At 36.2% G+C, this 22,193-nt stretch overlaps 1 protein-coding gene, 1 non-coding gene and 1 pseudogene across 9 annotated transcripts; all 3 read right to left on the bottom strand.

Moving 5' to 3' along the window:
- Nucleotides 1-392: 392 nt before the first annotated feature.
- LOC148846710 (DNA binding / DNA-directed RNA polymerase) lies at nt 393-13,220 on the bottom strand. Of its 8 annotated transcripts, none has more exons than XR_016100632.1 (11): nt 12,613-13,146; nt 11,487-11,639; nt 10,025-10,339; nt 8,650-9,449; nt 6,277-6,489; nt 4,951-5,031; nt 4,645-4,767; nt 4,468-4,512; nt 1,421-1,934; nt 1,117-1,342; nt 393-1,017 (listed from the first exon to the last, which is right to left on the bottom strand). XR_016100632.1 is itself a non-coding variant. In XM_088949202.1 (4 exons), exons 1-4 carry the CDS (start codon nt 12,952-12,954, stop codon nt 9,039-9,041), a joined length of 1,221 nt encoding a protein of 406 aa, XP_088805328.1. In that variant the 5' UTR covers nt 12,955-13,220; the 3' UTR covers nt 8,562-9,038. The 8 variants fall into 8 exon arrangements, 2 of the variants coding, with proteins under 2 accessions (XP_088805328.1, XP_088805329.1); XR_016100634.1 differs by having other exon boundaries at nt 1,421-1,605; XR_016100635.1 differs by lacking the exon at nt 1,421-1,934.
- Nucleotides 6,840-6,915, bottom strand: LOC148846711 (small nucleolar RNA snoR101). The gene has a single exon (XR_016101627.1). It is a non-coding gene; the product is annotated as a small nucleolar RNA snoR101 (small nucleolar RNA).
- Nucleotides 13,221-19,640: 6,420 nt separating the features above from the next.
- On the bottom strand, nt 19,641-21,102 carry LOC148846709 (tubulin beta-1 chain pseudogene; annotated as a pseudogene).
- Between the last annotated feature and the right edge of the window lie 1,091 nt (nt 21,103-22,193).

The following is a 22,193-nucleotide window of genomic DNA, read 5'->3' as shown; positions in this document are numbered from 1 at the left end:
ATTGAAATGGCAATCATCTCCTTGCATACTGATGTGTATGCAGATGTCCGAAATCCCTTATCAATTTTGTTTCCCAATGCTATTTGATCAGCAAGTAGTTCAATCAATGCCTTATCCATGGCATCATTCGATCTTACTTGTCAATTTCGATCACCCTTGTTGGACATAGTTTGAGAGACAGACAACACACCATTTCCCTTATTGCCATCTTTCCTATTATTAATAGATGTTCTTGTTGTATCTCTACTAAAGACCATCCCTACCAAAGTATTCCATTTCATGCATTAAATAAGTAACATATAAACATGTGCATACAATATCATAAAGAAATATTGAAAATACCTCTAGTAATCAACAACATAAAATTAAACATGTACAATACAAAAATAAAGTGTTTAAAAAATATTGCTGATATATCAAAATGTCTATAACAAGTCATGAATATCTAATAAAACAAATAGCTTTGAGGTTTTAAACATTTAAAACTACAATTAGTACAAATTGGTTCTAAATGATGAGTAATTAATCCAAATACTACAACTCCTAATCTTCTTCGCAATCTCCTCCAGTCTCGGAACATGTCTAACCCAATTTGGTCCCTAAATGTGGACCACCTTCCTAGTTCATTTCTTTGCAAGCTTAATGCAAGAGAATCTACATTAGCTCTTTCATCCACAAATTCATCCCCGTCGGATGTATTTTTCTTGTCCGCCTCATGGATCCCTTCTCGGGTGTATTGGTCATGTGGATCAACTCCTATGATATGGTTGTGAAGCACACAATAAGCTTTAACAATCTTGACCTACGTGTCAGTCACAATGTTGTGTTGCATCAAGGATTGCCCAACACTTCTTCGAAACACCAAAAGCACATTCCACTACATTTCTCAATGATGAATGTCTGTGGTTGAAAATCTCCATAGGGGACTAACAATCGCCTTCGCTTCATTGAGGAGGTATCTAGTGCCTCGGAAGCCTGGAATGTTTCTGTATCCGACATCTATTAAGTAGTATTTTCCTATATTGCATTGAGTGATCATTGGTAATAAGCAATTAGTTAAGACAATGGAGTCCACTACTCGAGTATTAGAAAGGATGAAGCATCAATTTAAATTACCTTCTAGGACTTGGAGTTTGCATTCCCTTCGTAGGGAATCATAGAGCATTGTGAGATCAGTGGTCGAACCTTCCCACCCAGCCAATACATAAATGAATTTTAAATCAAATGTCATTGTAGCCATTACATTTTGTGTTGTTTTTCCCTTACTACCACGAAACTTGTCTTGCTCCTCAATAGTCACTTTGCATGGGATATGGGTCCCATTAATTGCACCTACATAGTCCTACATTTAACTAAACTATGTTAATTTCATGGTTTAGAGAGATTTTAAGGAAAAAAAGCGTAAAAATTTGTTACATACCTTAAAATATGGCATAAATCGGGAATCATTCCTAATCTCCGGTGATACTTGTTCTTTAGTTGGTTGTATAACCAACAAAAGGTACAATCTAAGTACAACACACGAGACTTTGTGGAAATACCGACTTTCAGCCTCTTGTGAACGCCCGAAGGTAACATGTATGACACTATTCCCTTCTTTATGTCCTATATAGTGTGCAAAAACATTACAACTTGCTCTTCGACAGATAGATTAATGGTTGGCCGAAGTCCACTATGTGTCACAAGTAAATGACAGAGGGAATCAAAACATGGCTTTCTCATCCTAATTTGAGATAAGCAGGATGCCTCACTATTAAATACGGTGTTAAGAAACACTCCCTTCCCTAGGCTTCTGACCTCCTGCACCCTTCGACTCATAGATTCAGTATACTGTTTGACGATGACAACCACCGCAAGATATGTTATAATGACACTAATGTTGCACTGATTCGTCTATGCTTGGCCACAATGTCATGTGTTACCCTCATGCTTGACTGACAAGTCAAAATAATGTCATGAGACAACATGCCATTATAAGACAATATAAAAACAAATTGGGTGTCAAATTTGGTACTTCATTTTATCCTAGTTTAAACATGAATTTTGTGTTATATGGACATAATGTAAAAAGTAGAAATTAGTTGGAAATTATATGGGACTTGGAAATAACATCAAAGTGGCTTGGATTAGACCCAATGACCCAACTTCATCATTCTGTTAGAATTCCACATGTAAAAGAATCCATATACACACACACAAAGCTAACCAGGTTTCATTTTGACATTTATTATGGGTGTTTAACTTGAATTGATTTCATTTAATGATTCGGTGCCATTCCTTTGGGTATCCAAGTAACAAGATAATGCAGGAAAAGGAACTTTGTGATGCTTCAATACTGAAAGGAAACTGATCATTGTTTTAGGGATAACCTCCCATTTATGTTATTAGTAGGGCTCCTTAGTGGATTGTGTGATTCTTTGAACCCTCGTCTCCTAGATCTAGTCCATTCACTTGTATTAGTTAGTAGCTAGCCCCCCTCTTATAAAGTAGAGAGGAAATAATCTTCCTGCCTCTACCACATACTTCCAAACAAATGACCTTCCTCCTATTTCCTTCTCTTTTATATGGATCAAAGATCACTTCATTTCACTTCCTATTTACCAAATGCTGCAAAATATCTCTATTGATAACTTGACAATAAACCTGCTAAATTTCTGTTCTCTTCTCATGTATGTCATAAAATGACAAATATAGACATCTTGAATTACTATAGGTAAACCATGAGAAGAAACATATAGAATAGTGGGAGGTATCTTTGTCATCTGCTATGTATTTGCATTGGGTTTAACAAAACCAGAACAGGTAAAACCAATACTGGCCCTACTAATCAGGACTGAATTGAAGACCAAGATTCTTCATTCAATTCCTAATGAGGCCGGTAAGAACTCAGAAGTAGTGTTCTCATCTAGGTTCTCTCTTAAATTTTCTTTTAATCAGTGATGGATGTTCTATCACATGTGTATTCCTCATATGTATAGGTTTTATTTATTTTATTTTTTAACACGTACTTGTCACAGTTTGAATGAATGTAAGAAAAAAGTGGAGGTGGTCTTGGGTAGTAGTAGGCTGCATTAGAAGTAATCGCAGAGGTCTTCAAACTGATCAGGCTCAGATGCAAATGCAATCGAAGCTGATCAAGATCAAAGGTTTGAGTTTATAGCTCCTTCCTGGATCACATTTCCAAGTGTTGCCTCATCCCAAAGGAGGAAGTCTTCAGTTTCAGATGCAGACATTGATGGGAAGAATATGGAAGCCAAAAACTTGGGTAATGGGGGTGCTGGTGATGGGTTTAGGTGTTTGGAGGAAGAGATTGGGCCTGCATCTCCTGAACAGAACTTGTTCTTGCAGCATAATTTCTCAGAGTTCCAACAGTATAATTCTATATTGTTACTCAAGGGAGGAAATAGAAAGAAAAAAAAAAGATTACAGATTTGCAAATCTAAAAACATGTTTTCTTAGTCTTTTATCAGATCTTGGTGGGTTTCAAGTTTTTTTTTTTTTTACTTTCTTTTTCTTTTTAGCTTTGGAAGGAAATGTAAAAATTGGGATGGAGCATGTAGTTTTCTAAAATTGCTGCTCCTTGTGTTGTTTTGTACTTTTTTGGCAATTATTGTGCATTAAATTCTAACAACTTGGCTAAAACACTAGAATTAGGCATCTGGATGGTTAAGTTACTTGTAACACAACACACACACACACCAAAAAAAAAAAAAAAACTGTCTTTATGGTAAACTAAACCCATATAGCTAACCACCACATGAATTTGGTTAGTTACTTGTGACCAGGGTGGGTTGAAACTCGGGTTTACCCACAACCCTAGCCCGTCCAGGTTGCACCTGCCTGTATTTTGACAGGCAGTTCTTAATTACGTACAGGGGATTCTCAATTAATGGTGTATTTGATCCACTAATCCTTATAAGCCCTAAACTCCAACTTGTGTTGGCATTTCTCAACAAATCTGAATATGAAATTTCCAAATAGAAGGGCTGATCATCAACATGTGGAAAATGATTTTGGGCTAAAATTTGCTTCAGTTGGCAAGAGAAATGTATGTATTATTGTATCCTTTTTTGGGGTTCTAACAACACTGCCATTTGCAAAATTTAGCAGGTTCGTTTCTCTTTTATATAGGTTGAACCTCTTGCAAAATTATTCTTCTTTTCATTTTCTGGGGGGAAGTTGGTTAATGGGAACTCAAGACTAGAGCAGTATATTTACTCTACTGTTTAAAGAAACTGAAATTCATTTTAACTAAGAAGAAGATTACAAACAAGAAATTCATTTTAACTAAGAAGAAGATTACAAACAAGAAATTCATTTTAACTAAGAAGAAGATTACAAACAAGAAGAGTAACAATAAGAGGTCTTGATCAAACAATAGTATCAAACAAGAAGGATAACAATAAAAAACGATTAATTAAGAAGAAGAGTAACAAACAAGAAGAATAACTTTCACCGTGCACATACTCGATTGTTGAAGACAAAGCAGAAGATGTGTAAACTTGTCTAGATCTGAGAAAGAAGCAACAAAAAAGGAAAAAAAAAAAACTTATTAGTCGAAGCAACAAACCAGATCTGTGTGTGTATGGGCGATGATGGGTTTATACATCAGATCTGTGAAGCTCAAGTCAGATCTACTATTACCTTGTTTAGATCTTGAAGGGAAGACTTCAACCTAGATGAAAATCGGACATGAAAATCGACATGAACCCCAACCACTGATGACCCAAATGAAGATCGGCAGGAACCCCGCAACCCAGACGAGATCTAAACATGAAAATAGCAAAACAAAATCAGTTTAAACACAAGAGGAGATTAACATCTACTGATCGCCGACCACCGACAACCATGCCATGGTCGGAGATGGGGGTGACAAAGTTACCATTGGAAGGCTCTCACCCGTCAACCAAACGGCTATATTTTCTTCAGCCGAACAACACAAATACATACCCTAATTACATCGTCAATTGGAGAGAGCAAGATTGCATCCGAAAAATCGATGCAGTAATGCACTCTTCAAACAATACAAACCTGTCAGAAAAAAAACATTTTTACGCTCATAATCAATGCATCTATGTATTGCAAACATGAACCGGAGTACATAAATACCCCGGTTCAGCATTTGTATCACAAACAAACGCAGCCTTACAGGTCACACACCCATCTCATTGCCCTTGTTGGAGCCTTGTATTGGAAATATCTCATGAAAAGAAGAATACAAGTACGTATATGTTCTTGATGTGCGGTGCCTGCAAGGGTTGTCCCTTGTGAGGACCAATTCAGGGACGAAATCTGAACTGGATTGTAGTCGAGGTCAAAAGGAAATGCTCAAAAATCAGCTACTCCCATTGGAGTAGCCTAGGGCTAAAGTTGTGAATGAATCACGACCCTCCATGTATCGTTGTAGCCACCCACCCTGAATTGAATTGAATTGAATGAAGTGATAAACGGGTGGGTTTATGATTCACTACCCTCTTGTAGGGTTATCAATTGGACTGGATTTGGTTCATTTACAAATGGACTGGACCAAATCCGGTCCAAATCCTATACAAACCGGATCCAGTCCAGTCCAATTGAAATGCAAATGGACCGGATTGGACTCAATCCGGTCCAAATTAAATGTTTTCCCTACTTAAAAATCAACATAAAATGTTATGATTTCATTTCACAAAAGCAGTTTACTACGTCATCTGATCTGATTTGAAAGCCATTAAAAATCAACATAAAAGGATATGATTCCATTTCATACAAGCAGTTTACTGCATCATCTGCCAGTTCAGTTGTGGGTCACTACCATTAACATCTCAATAAACCTTCTCATCTCTGTGGCTTTATAGTAATCAATTATCAGGGATGATACCAAAATCTATTGGGAATGTACTAAATTGGAAGAACTCTATCTTACTGAGAACCAGTTAGTTGAAGTTTTGCCTGAGAGCCTAAACAATCTTCAGTTCCTTGCTTATTTGGATGTCAGTTCGAACAGACTTGAAGGCAAGATAAAGTTGGGGGGTTCAGGTAGTTGCAGGAATTTGCAGGAGTTGGTCTTGACTTACAATCAATTTGATGGAGAAATACCATCAGGCTTGGGCAATTGCAGTGGCTTAAGATTCTTGGCAGCTCTGGGTAATAAATTAACAGATCAGATCCCTTCTTCCTTTGGATTACTAACTAAACTGGAGCTACTTTACCTCAATGAGAACTCTTTGTCAGGGATAATTCCACCAGAGATTGGATATCTCTATGTCTATCAGAACAATTTTTCTGGGGAATTACCTTTAGAGATTCCAACCCTCAATGTCAGTGATGATGAGGCAGAAAAGGGCCCTAATGCCGCAGAGGCCTTCAGGGCTCAGGTGAATGCTGAAGAAAGAGATGAGCAGACTTCAACTTCAAGTGGGAGCAGTGAGAACAGCAGTGAGAGTGGGAGCGGGAGTGGGAGCAGTAGCAGTGACAGTGAAGGGGTGATGAAGATTCTGTCAATTCTATCTGAAATATCAAAGTAAGGTGGGGTTAACTTTTATTTAAACACCCCAAATAACAGACCTTAAGATACAACAAAAACAAAAATGTGCTCTGCAATCGATCAAAGGGAAAAACAGAAAAAACAAGTAAAATGTTCCTCCATGTTAGGGAGCATATTTGGATCATGCAGGAATATTTGTGCCGGGTGCTTTAGTGTTTTTTACCTACGTTTGTATGGTCTCCAAACTCCCATTAATATCTTTTCATGTCTTTTATAACTCTGGCTTGTAGAATTTGACATAGTAGTCCACTGCAGCCAATCCCTCATATACCATCACATGGCTGATATCTACTTCCACAGGCTCTCAAATGAGAGCAACCCTTCAGAGCTTTTTTCTATTCTATGTACTTGTCAACACATGAACTTACCTTAGAGATCAAGTGTAAGACATCATATGCATAGACTTCACTTAAAATGAAAGAGTAAAAATCCCAAATTGAAAAAACAAATTTAACATCTGAAAGTATAGGCATCAAAGGCCAGAATATAAACAGGAAAATCAATTATTTTAGGCAAAAAAAACCTTAAAATCTAATCAGTGATGATATTTTTTTGTTAGGTATGTTAAAAAACAAATTTATTGTTCATGGTCCAATCAGTGAAGTGGGTTTTCCAATTACATATCCAACCTAATTTATTGTCCTAAAAGAAATAGAAAGCCCAACAAATGATCAAAACCTGGTAATCTCAAACAATAGTTAAATATATGTACAGGGTCATTAGATAATTGTGAATACTGTTGGGCAAATGTTTAAAATATCACAATGTATCAGTGCATATCATACGATATGTATCCCTATTTACTAGGAGATAATAAATCTTCATAAACCCCTCTCAACGTAGCTGTCAGTACATACTGAACTAAACAAACAGAAAGAAAAAATAAATAAATAACATTTCCCTTACGAAACCCCCATTTTTCATATCATGAGTTTCTATACAATGAATCATGCATTTGGCTTTCTAAAACAAAAAATAATAATAATAATAAAAGAAAATAAAAGAAAAAAATCTGAATAAATCTATCACTCTTTTAATTGAATCATGCATTTGGCTAGAATGACTCCCATAGGTACCCAAAGTAGCACTGCCGACACGTTTAATGGTGTAGGCCTTGCCACCGCCCGTCCGTCGTGGAAGATTAATGGCTTCGAATAATCCTCTCTCGGCAAGGATGGGGCCTTCTCCTCCACCGGAACAAAGTATACTTCATGCAAGTGACAATGGCTCAAATGTAGGGGAAAGAGAGAGAGAGAGACAGAGAGAGAGAGCACTTGACATCAGGCATGGTGAAATAACAAAATCAGTTGATCAAACGAAATACTACCGTCTGCCGGAGAGATTGAGGGTGGAGCGATGGAGGCACAGAGGCACTGAACACTAGCCTTCAAAAGCTTCCACACTAGATGCTTCTAGGTTCAAATGAAAATGAACATTGAACGGACCATTCGAACTAGTGGCTTTGTCCACTTTCGGTCCATTTATAAATAGACTATTCATGTTTGGACCGACCCGCGTCCATATCATTTTTAGGACTATCCAATCCGTCCATATCACTTTTGATTCGGACAGTGTCCAACCCGAAACCGGTCCATTGACACCCCTACCCTCTTGCATTTTGATTTATTCCCCCACTTATTCCAACCGTACAAAGTGTACTAAAATTTATGTGGTGGACTTAACGATAAAAACCAAGGTCGATTGATATGAATATGATGTTCTGTCTTTTCTTTCAAACGATGGCTTGTTCCATTTTCATGTGTGCTCAATTTCTTCACGTAAGCAAGTGACCGAGCTTCTGGCTTCATTTCAGTGTTTGATTTAGCTCACTGGCCTTAATGAATATCGTTTTTCACCAAAAACAGTATTATTTCCTTGAATTTTCAAACGCCAAAAAATAATTAGACATACTGAAAATTATCACAATATCAAATCCAACAAAAAATCTTTTCTTCTCTTGATTCCAATGAATTTGTTCTGTTTTCAATGTAAGATTTAAGGCGTTAATGCAGATAAAACTCTTATGGAGCGAAGATGCAAAATTCAAAATCGAGGCATTTTACTGAAGATAAAACAAAATTCAAAAGTTATAAAGTTTGCTTGAACAAGTAGAAAAATTCTACCATATCCAACTTGTATCCGTCCGTATCAACCGGTACACATCTTGATACTGTTGACCCTATCCCACCAATGTAGATCAGCTGATACCAATGCCACATGCTGACCGATCTTGAGAGTACGCCCATTGTATATCAATTGAATACATAGTCTCAACACAAACCTTAAACATATCAGAAATCAGTTCCAAAATCCTCGATTTCGGTGCTACATGTACTCTCTCACAGTTTGTCCATTCCCAACCAAATATATTCCCAATATAAATCGGTTTCGGTTTGAACGTCCTCGATCCATGGATGGACATAAATAGGACTCTTGATCTGTGTATTGAGCACAGAATCATTTCTGAAAACAAATAAATAGGACCCATGGATGGACTTAAATAGTAGCATTTCTACCTTCGCCGCCTCTGTGTCCTTGGTTTCGGGAATTGGAGAGGAACAGGAAGAGTGACCATTAATAACTTGTCAACACGTGATAGCTTACAGCCCAAATTCTGATAATGAAGTCTCAAGGACACGGGCGTCATCCTCAAGTCCTTGGCGATATCAGACATATCGGTGCTGAACTTATCTACAAAGAGAGTGAGCACCAAGACATAGCTGATGAGAAGATCTTGCTTATCATCTGCTAGCCTGTAAGTTTCAGAATTTGCAAACAATGTCGAAAACTTCTGAAGTATGATGGGCGGAAATTTATGGTACTTTGCAGAAGAAGCGCCATCAACAGATCGTTGATCCTTGAACTTTATGAGATGAGCAATATATGATAATATGCAAGCAAGCCTCTTCTTTTCCATCTCATCCTGCAAAAGATTGAATATAGAAAGCATGTTATTCTGGTAAACACCCATCCATGAGCAGATCAAGCAAGAAAGAAGAAGAGAAAAAAGGTTTTATCCATTCATTTTTTTCATCTTAGAAAGGTACACTATTGATAGAGTATTCACCTCCATCGGGGCCATGCTGCACATATGGCAAACTTATAGTGGAGAGGACCCAATATTAGATTTTCCTAATGCAGATCTCAAATGACATTTAGTTAAGATAATCAACGAAGCCTGATCATCTATGATTGGATTCAGATATGCTCAAGAATCATCTGGATTTAATGGCTTTAATTTTCCATCCATAAGATCATCAACCATGAACTCTACTATATTTAGATGGCAAGAAGAATATGAACCAATAGTTCACTAAATGATGTGATAAATGTAGTTGATGCCAATTTTGGGGCAAGTCTGATTAAAAGATTGGTTAATCAAGTAATGAGGATCTTTGGGGCTTGATGTAATGACATCAATTTATGCTGTACAATGATAGTGACACAGTAAAATAACATTTTATTGTAGCGGTAGCTTTCACCCATTAAAAAATTTACCTGGATTTCCTCTAGTTTATAAATCCGATTGCAAACAAAACTTGGATAAGCATCTGATGAAACTGTAGCCCCACTCTGCAGGAGTTCCAGAACATCTAGAAGGTAGTCCCACTCTCCTTTGAAAATAATTTTGTTCAATGGATAGGCTTTGTCTGGGGTGGTGGCAGTAGGATCATGAGGTGGAACATTCCGAGCAGTATACACAGCAGCAGTTTCCAGAGCATCCTTATTTATAACAAAGCCCTCAATTTTCTTGTCCACGGCATCCTGGCTAATGGGATCTTCTTTTTGTTTCAGGGACTCCATTTTCTTAGCCTGAAATGTTCAATATTGGTTTTATGTCAATCGAAATTCTCTGAACAATACATGACATGAAATATGAAAAAGAAGAATTCCATATAGTTAGGACAAGGCATGGTTGAGTTGAATTGAGTAGGTACTGAAAAATTACTTGGTAGTCGTGGAAGACCCCAATAAGCAACCCGCCTTTTCTCTGGGTTTACACAGTACGTGTCTGTGGTTGGGGTTCAGCATCTACCTAAAGAGGCCCTCTAGATTAATAAAAGCCTTGACAGTTGACATGATGATTATAGCCAACAAATCTATGGATAACACATTCTCCTCCTGCAGGTATTGTCATTGCTTCCCGTATGTCAATACCAAGTCCTGGTCAGGACTTGTTTTCAAGGCTTTTATGGCATGGCCATAATCATCCTGTCAAAGCTCTCTAGGCACTTTTACGAGGAAACATGCCAATACTCTTGGATACAGGAAAAGAAAACCCTCAAGTCAAAACAACACATAGTAGTACTTTATACGCAAAACAGAATTTCATGAAACAAGAAATGCTAACTAGGGGCCTGTTTGACAACAGATTAAGTATGAGTTATTTCTCTTTTAGAGGATAAATTTTATGTAATAAAATATTTTGGAGTATAGCAATCAACTCAACATGGATTCAGCCATTATAAAACAAACACCAAGGTGCAACTTAAAATATCTGGCATTTAAAATAAAATATCAGGAATACTTTATAACCATGCATACTGCAGTATACATTGCAAGGAAAAATGCAAGAATACAAATGTTTGCATTGAATGTTTACATGTAAAGTAAAATCTATTCAAGTGGCAACTCTTGAACAATCAATAAAGGGTAATTATCTAGAAAGAAAGATAGCATCATGGATCCAACAACTCCATGGTTGCTAGTCGCAACTACCTATGCAGTTGATCCATGTGAATCCCAACCCTTGATTTGTTCTGAAGTCTCAACAACCTTGAACTAATTGCAGCCTTTGCCAGGATAATGGATTCTGCTGCAAAGACAGTAGTGACCAGAGATGCCAGCCCTATCTATCATATTTAATACATGCCCTCAAAGCTCTACTCTTAATTGGACTTCATCCATTAGCCTGAAAGGAGTTTATCTCGAGGAATTTGAAAGGAAAATAGAGACATACCCGGCTTATTGATTTCTTTGTTCCATAGAGATTGGTCAAGTCCCTTATCTTATCTGCTTTCTGTTCTGCTGTAAGATCTTCTTCCTGTAACTCTCCACGAGGTTCCTTATCACTAACTTCTGACCCTCCAACCCTTGGTTCCAACCTGAAGATCTGAAACCACATTCAGATCAAAATGTAACTAGAATGATTAACCAGAAAACCAAGGATCATGGCAAGGTGCCAACCAGCGGGTTGGTAAGGTCTCCTACTGGCTGTAGTAGAGACTTGGGATGGAATCCCGCTTTCACCTGGGTTGGGGGTATGGGCTACCCCAGTTGTGTAGCCCTTCAAAAGAAATAATAAAGAAAGAAAGAAAAAAAAAAAAAAAAAAAAAACCAAGGTTCATGTTGAGAATTCTTCAGAACTAAACGAATATGAGACCAAGAACCTTTCATTATATACAGGAGTGGAGCTGTAGATACATTTATATCTACTTACATGCACAACCAAAACTCAGTGTTATGTCCTTATACCAATTCTTTAACAAGAAGAATCTGTAGAAGATTAAACTTTATGAGCACAATACAACCAACAGATAGCTTTTTTTAAAACAGAAAATCAACAGACATGTTCTTTCTCGCAATATCAGCAATTTAATCATGCCCTCGCCAACATAATTCAATCAATAATGCAGGTGCGGTTGAAGTAAAATAATTTAAGAAATATAAACAATAAATAACAGAAAAGACGAGCATAAGACCACTTAGAAACTAATCAGAAAAAAAAAAAATAAATGCATTTAAAAACAAAATGTTGACCCATAAAACCCAGATAAAGTAACCTTCAGAAGAAAAACGCTTGTTGCATTCAAATATGTAAGTGAAGGAAGAGATGACTTATTACTGAACCATTTCAAATAAAAAAAAAAAGAAAAAGAAAAAATCAATAATTCAGACGTATTTTAACGCTAAAATTTTAAAAACTAATGATAAAAACCCATCAAAATTTCACAAAGAATAACCCACAAAAGCGAAAACCCATTTCTACCAAAATAAATAAACAAATAAAACCCATCAAAACCCCCAAAGAATATATTAAAGAATACTAATTGGGTTGGGATATAAAAAGCTGAAAGAAGGGTTACCTTATTGGAGGCAATTGGAACAATCTTCAGCGTTTGAGTCTCTTTATCAAGAACCCCAAGAGCATAGGTACAGACCTGGGCGGCAGCAGCTTCACTCGAATAACTCGTACCCACAAACTCAACCTTCGAACTATTCGGGCTTACGACGAGCTGCAATCGATTTGGCCTGTTCTTGTTGCTGTAAACCCTGACCTTAGTAGACTCTTCCTCTTCTGACCTCTTTGGGTTAAAACCAGAAGGGAAATAACCTACCAAAGGAGGGATCTTGTCTGGATGTTGATGAAAAATCTCCATCTTGACATCTAATCTCTTCCTCTTCTTGTTTTTCTTCGATTCCTCCATTTTTCCCTTTCTAGGGTTTTGTAAGTTCTATTTTTTTTAGGTTATTGATTTTTGAAGGGAGCTCTTTTCTGGTTTATCAAGGACATTTGAGGGGTCATGGGTTTGAGGATGGATTATCTCTGGAACTACAAGTGTAAATTGGGTTGGGCCACTCGCGACTCGGCACCGCCAGTAGAATTTTGGACCGGCCTCGCACGATGGTACAATTGTATGAATTATGTTGGGTTAGGGGTTTTAGGTCAATGGGCCAGTACACGTATTGTGCCACTCACGGCCTGCGTGCCAGCACAATCCAAACAAGTGATATAGATCCTTCTACGAAAATACCCCTCAATCAACAGTTATAAGCAAGGATTAAGGAGGTATTTATGTATTTTGGTTTTGGGGAAAAGAAAAAGACAATAATGCTCCTCCAATAGATATATCCCATATAATAGCTACTTTGGGACTTTGGGGGCATTTAGGTAAAGTGATAAAGAATTTATAATAACTAAAGTACCCTCTTAATAACGCTAGCTTTTAAGGTATTTGAGCAATTCTCATTACACCAATTCAACAATTCTCTTTCCAATTCCCATATTCTTAGTTATTTCATACAATTTTATATTGTCATGCATTTGAAATTTTAGGAGGCTTTGAGACTTCAACCGTTAAAATCAAGTTGAGATTCTAAATTGGTAATCCGGTCATTCAAATAAGTGAAACTAAATTATTTTTTAATTTTTAGAACTAAAAAAATGGTCAATTCCTCCTCCCAAAACCAATTCCCCAACATTAAGTTCATTAGCTTGATTTGGAAAATATTTAAAATAAAGAGATTGAGGGGAAGGGGAAAAGAGCCATTTGCCAAAAATATAAGATTGATTTTAACACTAGTAGCAAGGGTGGTATTGGCCACTTGGACAGACATTTGTTCTTCCATTAGAAATAAGAAAAAGACATTACTTTAAAGATTTATTGGATGTTGAGGATAAGTTACAAAACAAAGGAGGACATGACAATGACACAACTACACCCGATGAAAAGTCAAGGACATGGAGTAATTTTTTCAATTTTATTTAAATTATTTGTTATTTTTTGAACAATGTAATTTTTTATTTTCAATTTGTATTTTTTATATTTTAAATAAAATAAAATTCCTATTTTTCTAATTTATTGACTATTTTGTATTTTGGTTAGTGTTTTTTTTCATTTCTTTGTTAGATATTTTTTATTTTTTCAATTTGTTCCCAAAAGAAAAGTTAAGTATTTTAGTTTTACTTAACAAAAAAAAATAGAAAAATCAAAATGTAAAAAAAAAATGTCTAGGCCTTTCTAGCCCGGTTCAGCCTAAGCCCAAGGCTTGACCCATAGCCCCACCTAGGATAGTCCAAGCCCATGGCACGGCCTACGGCCCGCCCGACCCAAACCCATGGCACAACACGATAAAAGCGCACGAGTCTAATTTCAATTTTTCATTAATCTTGACAGTTGAACAATTTGAGCCATACATACTCGTTGCAAACATATATACCATGGCTCCTTACTTTGACATGGTGCAAATATATAAATTTCACCCTTTTAGATACTTTTTTGGACTTATTGCTGATACTAAGTAACAGTCACACATTTGTATCCATTTTTCATGATATTATGCATGGATAAGATATATCATGACCAAATTCTCAGAAAAAATGGTGTATTCCACAATGGAATCTGATAAGCGAGATTTCGAGTAAGTATTTACATAATCTTCTTTCGTGCGAAGAAATTATTCATCAAAATAATGAGTCACCAATTCTATTGATATGAACACAATCTGAGATCACCAAATGCTCAGGTATATATATATATATATATATATAAATTTCTGGAGGCCAAAACTTTGCCTCGATTGTGCCACTGGGGTGATCTTCATATCAATTTTGGATTTTTTTTCAACCTATGAATCCCAACACCTTGTTCTGCTATTATTTTTCAAAAAGAAAAACTTTTTTATCTCAAATCTCAAAATTTAGCACTTTTTATAAATAAAAAATATAAATTAAACATAAAATATGATACATATATGTACATATGAATTTACCAGATCGGCTTCATGTTTCCATTTCTGTATTCGTATTATTAGTTTGTTTAGCTTTATTAAATTCTTGATCATAAATACTTCATTTGCTGCTATAATGAATTTACGGCAGCCTCAACAAATGGTAAATCAAACCATCCATCCGTAAACCTTGGCGCTTGGGGTGTTACAGTTTTTCTTTATGAAAACAAAAATAGGTGTCAATTGGCGAGCACCCGACCCCCCTAATTGGAAGAGGTTGAATAATGTCTTCAGTATAGAAAATTAGGGTAGGGGTGATCAGATCCAGCCTGGGCCTAAAAAGCCTTAGATTGAATAATATTTTAATTTACCTAGGTGGTGCTACATGGTTTCGAAAACAGGATTGGACCAGATGGTCGGACTATTTGACCTTAGAACCGGTCATGGCTTCTGGTATAGGTTTAGACTATATAAACTGTTTGTTCGAGGTTCCAGACTGTTTGACCTAGGAATCGGTGGTCAAATTTGTTCTATTTTCAGTTTGGTTTTTAAAATCATTGGTGATAAGTAGAAATTTGGTTAGGTTTGAATTTAGGGTAGGGGTGATAATCATTTTCAGCACAGTCTGGGCTCAAACTCATATCCAGCTTACAAATTTTAGGGTCAGGGCTCAATACTTCAAGCCTAGCCTGCCTATACACACATGCACACACATACATACACTTAATGTTTTTTACACATAAAAGCTATAAGCCCAAAATCAAGTCCAGGCCGAGTTGTCCAAGTTAAAACCCTTATATTTAGGCTGCAAATTGAGTTGCCAAAATTAAAGAATTTCAACTATGTCTAACTAGGTTTTTGTCTTTTAACATTACTTTGGGTCATATCTAGGGTCCATTTTATGGTTGGCCTTGGTTTAGCACTCTTAAACTAGCCCAATCCATTAATTTTATACCCGTATCTCATCAGAGAGACCAAAAGGGGTTAAGAGAGTTAGAGAGATTTTTGTAAAAAAAGAAAAAGCATTAGAAAACTTAAAAGGAAATGAGGGATTTAATGAAAGAGAAAGAAAGAGAATAATAATGGATTTTATTAAAAACAATTAAGTCATGAGAGAGTTTTTATTTTGACTTCTTATAGTTTTGATAATCTATACTATTATAAAAAGTACAAATGAGGGTGTTGAATTTTTCTTGACTAAAATGACCATACTTGTTATTTAGTCCATCCCTAATTATGAATGTTGAAAATATAATTTCAATTAATGCTTTTCACCTCATTTAATCCCCTCTCATTAATTCTTATATTTAAGGTATTAACCCACATTCTCTCTTATTAAATTCTATATTTTAAGTTATTTTTTTCACTAATTAGATCTATGCCCAATACTTTTAACAATATAAATCCATATATTTTAAAATTTACTCAAAAACAAAATCATTCTTTACCCAAGTAATGACTAAGCAATTCAACCATCTGAATCAAATTGGGAAACCCATGAAGTCATAGTTAGATAATAAAATTTTAAAATAGAAATAAAAGAAAACTACAAAAGTATAAAAAAAGACACATTTATGATATTTTTATTGATCAAATTAAAAAAAAAAAAGTGTAATAAACAAGAATTGTTTTTATTGATGATGAAAATGAAATACATAATCTAAAACTAACCAAAAATAAAATCATTTTCCTTTTTAGCAGATATTAATAGTTCAACTTTTGGGTCAAATTTGTCAACCTTTAATGTCATAATTAAATAATAAAAATTAATAAAATATCAAAAACACAAAAATGAAAAAGAAAATACATAAGTTTTACAAAAAAAATAAGAAACATTTGGGCACATGTACAATATCATATATTTATCATATTAAACAAAAAATAAGTGTATATAATAGTATTATTTTCACACATAGAAATAAAAAATTATAGAAAAAATTGAATACATCTGTAACTCCATATTTACACTACTATTAAAAATTTGAATAAGATTGTAGAGCTTTCTTTTGACTAAAATACCCATTTTTTTAATTTAATCCCTATTTAATTGTGAGGTTTAAAATGTAGTTTGAACTATAATTTTCACCTTATTCAATTCCCTCTCTTTAAATCTTACATTTTTTTTTTATAAATGAACAAAAAGACACTAAGAAAATAAGACATTACAAATAGAAGACCACCAAGTAGGTAGACTATCAATGATACCCAAAACTTTGCAACCCAATATGAAATGCCATATAGTCAGATTTGGATTTTGCAATATGTATCTGATTAATAGTGAAAATAAAAAATAAAAAATACATGAATTTTGTAATAAATTTTGGATGTACCATTACTATCATTATCACGACCTAGAATTCTCACGTATAAAGCACATACACATTTACTAGTTTATTTTAAAAATAACTACCCTCAAGCGCTCTACCAATTAAAGCCTCATAACATGAAAGTAAAGAATAGCAACCCATTTATTGATATTAACTTTCTTATGAGACAGTCTCAAATCTTAATATGCATCTTGGTTTAAGCAAGAATCTGCATCTAAGTTTAAGCTTTCTCTTGCACTTTCTAGGCATAAAATGGATACCAGCGTTCTGTAATTGAAAGGTAAGGTATTTTCATTCAGTTCTTTAACACAAATTAACAGTGTCTTACATATGGAGGCAAAACAAATGCCCGTTCTGAAAATGCATCCTATGGAAATAACTTAACACCGTAAATTCAAACTCTCGTGTTGCCTAAATAATATTAACACATCTCAAGCTAAAGGAAAAAATAAACCAAAAGAATATGATGCTCCTTCAATTTTTAAGGTTTCTAGAAAATAATGCCATACTTTTGGGCCTTAATAACTGTATAGAAATTAGCCTTCTCGGATAATTTCTTATTAAAAGCTTGTATACAAAATATATGCATTTTTTGTAGTTTTCAACAAAAAGCTTAGTGAATGAAGATTGTAGGTACCATAGACTCCATGTTCACAATAGCCTGGTCAAGCCTCCGAATGTCCAAGAGGATAGTTGTGAAGAGAGAAGGGAGAACCCAAAGAAACCCTAGGGTGTTTGCTCAATCGCCTACGAGATGCCACATCATAGCTTGCTATAATCATAAGGAATGCCTATCTCCCATAGGCAGGTGTTGCCGACCTTGGGGTCTATCCACCATCCGTTACAGCATCAGCTGTCATTTCATGTCCATCGCAAGGCGCTAGTAGTGTATTGGGTTTGTCATAGACTAGTGGTGTCATTTTATGTCCATCGCAAGTCTCAAGCGATACTCATTGCTCATCACTGTCTCCCAAGAGGTGTTTTATGATCATCGCAAATCTTGGATGGCTCTCTATGCGCATTGCAAATGTATGAGCTTTCCATCATTTTGATCGAGTGTTTTTGTACCATTGTAGGGGTATTCAGGCCAGGATTCCTCCATATGATTTTTCCTTTGACATCCTCATTGTAATCACAGTGATGGTAAACTACATGTACTTACAAGATACTTTCAAGGGCCTACTTAAAAAAAGAAATACTCTCAAAGCAAAATAAACAAAATTTCATGTATCGTGCATGCAAATAATGTAAATTTTAAAATAAATAAATATAAGGTTTAAATTTAAATATATGACTATATTTATATTAACTTTTTAATTGCGTAATGATTCAATTAAATGGTATGATTTATACTGTATTAATCAATCATTAATTCAAAAAAGTTAAAAAGAACTAAGGGTAAATCCCTTAACCCTCCCTTGGGTTTTCTAAAAAGGTCTTAAACCACCCCTCAACTTTGACATGCACTTAAACCTCCCCGGACCTTTGGGGATAAAAGGATTTATACACCCTTTCTGTTATTTTATTGTTAGAAATCCAATAAAAACTGCTGATGTCATGGTAAACATATTATTATACCAGTTTTGCCCTTATGCAAAATCATCAAATGTTTAATGACTGAAATATCCTTAAAACTTTAACATAAAAATACCCTTAATAAATCTTTAAAAAAATAAATAAAATATCCTTAATCCTCTCTTTACCCCAAAATGGGTTTATTTTTGTCAAAAAATTGAAATACTAAAATATAATAATATATTTACTCGTATTAACAGTTTAAGGGTAAAATTGGAATTATGAAAAATCTACTAACTTGATAAGAAGAATTAGTATGGGCATAATAGATATTTGATGTCTTTGTCCACTTGCCAACTGGTTGGTAAGGTCTCCTGTTGGTCATAGCGGAGACTTGGGATCTCAATTGGGGGATGGGCTACCTCCCTGTTGTGTAGTCCTTCAAAAGAAAAAAAAAAGGCCTATAAATCCCTTTGTCATCAAAAGTAGAAAGGTTTAAGGACAGGTCAAGGTTGAAAGCCTTTTCAGAAAACCCAAGAGAGATTTAAGGGATGGGAAAATTCCTTATTAGTACCCTGTACTTTGGGTCTAGTGCCAATTTGGTCCCCCAAACTTTAAAACACAACAATCAAGTACCCAAACTTTCAAAATGCGACAACCCAGTACACGTCGTTAATCAACCGTTAAGTGGCATATGAAAAGACACGAATGCCCTCTAGGTGTCATCTAATTTTCTTTATCAACCATCCAAATGCCCTTCTCAAAACTAATACACTATTCATTATCTTCTTCCTCAAGAAGATGAAATAAGTTTTTGAAATTCACTCCACAAAGTAGGATGAGTTCTTGTTTTGCAAATTGATCAACTGCTCGTCCACTTAGTGCTCACCTTACCTCTGAACATAGCTGAGGTAGTAAGATAGTAGCCATGGTGAGGGTCATCAGCACACATCATGTTCTTGACATCCTACAACTACTAGTTAACTCAGGGACAGTTCAGAGGGGGAATGGAGACGGGGGCAAATCCAACCATAAAGAAGTGGAGACGGGGGAATGGAATTAAGTTCACAGCAAGCTTCCTCTTATGAGAGTTCAGCTGCCCAAGGAACATGAGACAACGGGTGACACCACTCATGGTTGTAGTGATCAAATGGTTCAGACCACAGAAGCCAGTAGTAGTAAGCTTGAGAATCCTGAAGCAAATATCATACAAAGCTTCATTATCAACAACCATACACTCATTTGTGTTTTCTACAAGCTAATGAATAGAAAAAGGTTGCATTGTATGGCTCAACCACTGTATCCAAAAACCTTTGGGGAGGGGAAGACAGAAAATGTGAGCATCACCCGGTCAGGATACTCTTCCCTTATCTTTGAAATGAGCAAAGTACCGACGACACCCAAACGCCACCTAAGCAATGATTTAGAGTCTCAGATCGTAGTTCGTCTTCGCCCCAACCTGGCGACCTGTCTTTACCGCCAAACTAGTGATCTCAACCACAACTTAGGTTGGCTTGCAACACCTCGTCCAGGGTCAGCTTGTAGCACCTTGTCTCTGGCCAAAGTGACCTTAACGCGAGGAGCGACCTCCCTCGAGGGATTGCTGAACTGACTGGAGACCAGGCGGTGACTTACGGGATGTGCTTGTCGATAAATTTGACATGCATATCCTGACGGTCCTAGGTTTCTCAAAAGTTGGCCCACGTAACAAATGTTCCGGAGGATGGTCAAATGCATGGTGGTTACCTCCGAGGATTTCATACCGGTTAGGCACGACCACTCAAAAATCTCGGATGTATTGTGTGAGGCCCACACCAAACAATGCCTATACAAAGGCACCAACCCAATGACAATGAGAGGCAAGTAAGCACATTCTAGCTCTCATACTTTCTGATATTTTAACTTGCGATCTACTACGAGAGTACTAAATCATCGGAGCGACCTCACCGGGTTAGTCACCCCGGGTCCTCTAACATTGATTCCTTGCAGGTTTCTCTAAAGAGCTACCTAGTTCAGCACCCAATCTACCCCCCAATTCGACCTAGTCAACTCAACATCCAAGTCCTCATCCAACAAAAATCCTCCACTTCGGCCTCTGAGTCATCGGCCACTTGGAAGTAGTCTGAACAACAGGGTGCTGCCAAAACGACCATCATCAGTACCCATACCAGAACCAGTTCCTCCACCTGGAGAGTGACAAACTTGAAATCCCTGAAGACAATCACAACTCTCAGCCTCCTTCTTCAAGAAGTCAAGAACGGAATCAATAAGCTCTGCAAGCACCCTTCATCTCTCTCTCTCTCTCTCTCTCTCTCTCTCTCTCTCTCTCTCTCTCTCGTCTTGTCTCTCTCCAACAGTCTCTCTTCAAGATCTGATTTAGGTCACTTAGCATTGTTTTAGTCTCAAGGTAGAAGATAATGAGCAGTGTTTTTAGAATGATAGTTTTGACAGTTTAAAACTTTAAAATCACACGTCATCATGTGATATGAATAATTGATGGACTAGTGACGATAGGTACTAAATTGACACATTTTGAAAATTCCAATACTAGATTATCACATTTTAAAATTCGATGACAAAAATGACATTAGGCCCAAAGTACATGGCACTAATAGAAAATTTTTTCTTGAGAGGTTTACCCAAAAGCAAACAATACATCCTCCAAAATGCATCAATTTTCATAGTCAGAGGGATTTTCTTTGGGAGAATGACCAATCAGCTCAGATCAGAATTTTATAGCCCCAAAGTACAGGAAAAATGCATCCTGACCATGAATTGATGCCAAATTCAAGAGCAAGATATGGTTTATAGGGGGAAAAGGGCTAGTAGTAGGGGGAGTCGGGCTGGAAGTCAGAATTCTACATCGTGTGTATCCATACTTGTCCGTATTTTTTTGGGTAATAAGCTACAGGGTATCTGACTGCATTATCATTTTAATAGACTAACTATTACCATACTACGCTCCATGGTGACTGGGGACAGATTTGAGTTACACGTGGTATTACCGTATTGATATTCAAGAAAAAACTCACCTCCGCGAGAGACTTCATCTATATATGCATCTTCTTCTCTGATTTTGGCAGTTGCATAATTGCATTCTCTTTATCTTGACCTCATGTGATGTAAGAGATCAGGCAACAATGCTACACGTTCAATGTCCAAGTCTGAACTGCTTCAAGCTTGTTTTAAGTGGAAAAAAAATAAAAAATCTGAATTTTGTTGGATTTAGTTGACTGTGTACCGTATGAAAGGCATTCGGAATCGTTAGACCATTTAATTTGCATCACAAATTTTCTCGTGAGATTTGATCCAAGCTGTGGAACCTTTCAGGTTCAGTAGCGGAGTTCTTGAAGAGTTGGTGGGTAGAGGGCTGT

This window comes from Nelumbo lutea, chromosome 6 (assembly GCF_056320005.1).
Source record: "Nelumbo lutea isolate HS-2025 chromosome 6, American lotus-T2T, whole genome shotgun sequence".
Classification (NCBI taxonomy): Eukaryota; Viridiplantae; Streptophyta; class Magnoliopsida; order Proteales; family Nelumbonaceae; genus Nelumbo; species Nelumbo lutea.
Note: the sequence above shows the minus strand (reverse complement) of the source record. Positions and strands in the feature narration are given on the sequence as shown.

What these genes read in the sequence shown, in the direction of transcription:
- LOC148846710 (XM_088949202.1), bottom strand. Translation starts at nt 12,954, where the DNA reads ATGGAGGAATCGAAGAAAAACAAGAAGAGGAAGAGATTAGATGTCAAG. An exon ending in TTCCAATTGCCTCCAATAAG is followed by an intron (nt 11,640 to 12,612) that starts GTAACCCTTCTT and finishes ATGTGGTTTCAG; the next exon opens with ATCTTCAGGTTGGAACCAAG. An exon ending in ATAAACTAGAGGAAATCCAG is followed by an intron (nt 9,450 to 10,024) that starts GTAAATTTTTTA and finishes AATCTTTTGCAG; the next exon opens with GATGAGATGGAAAAGAAGAG.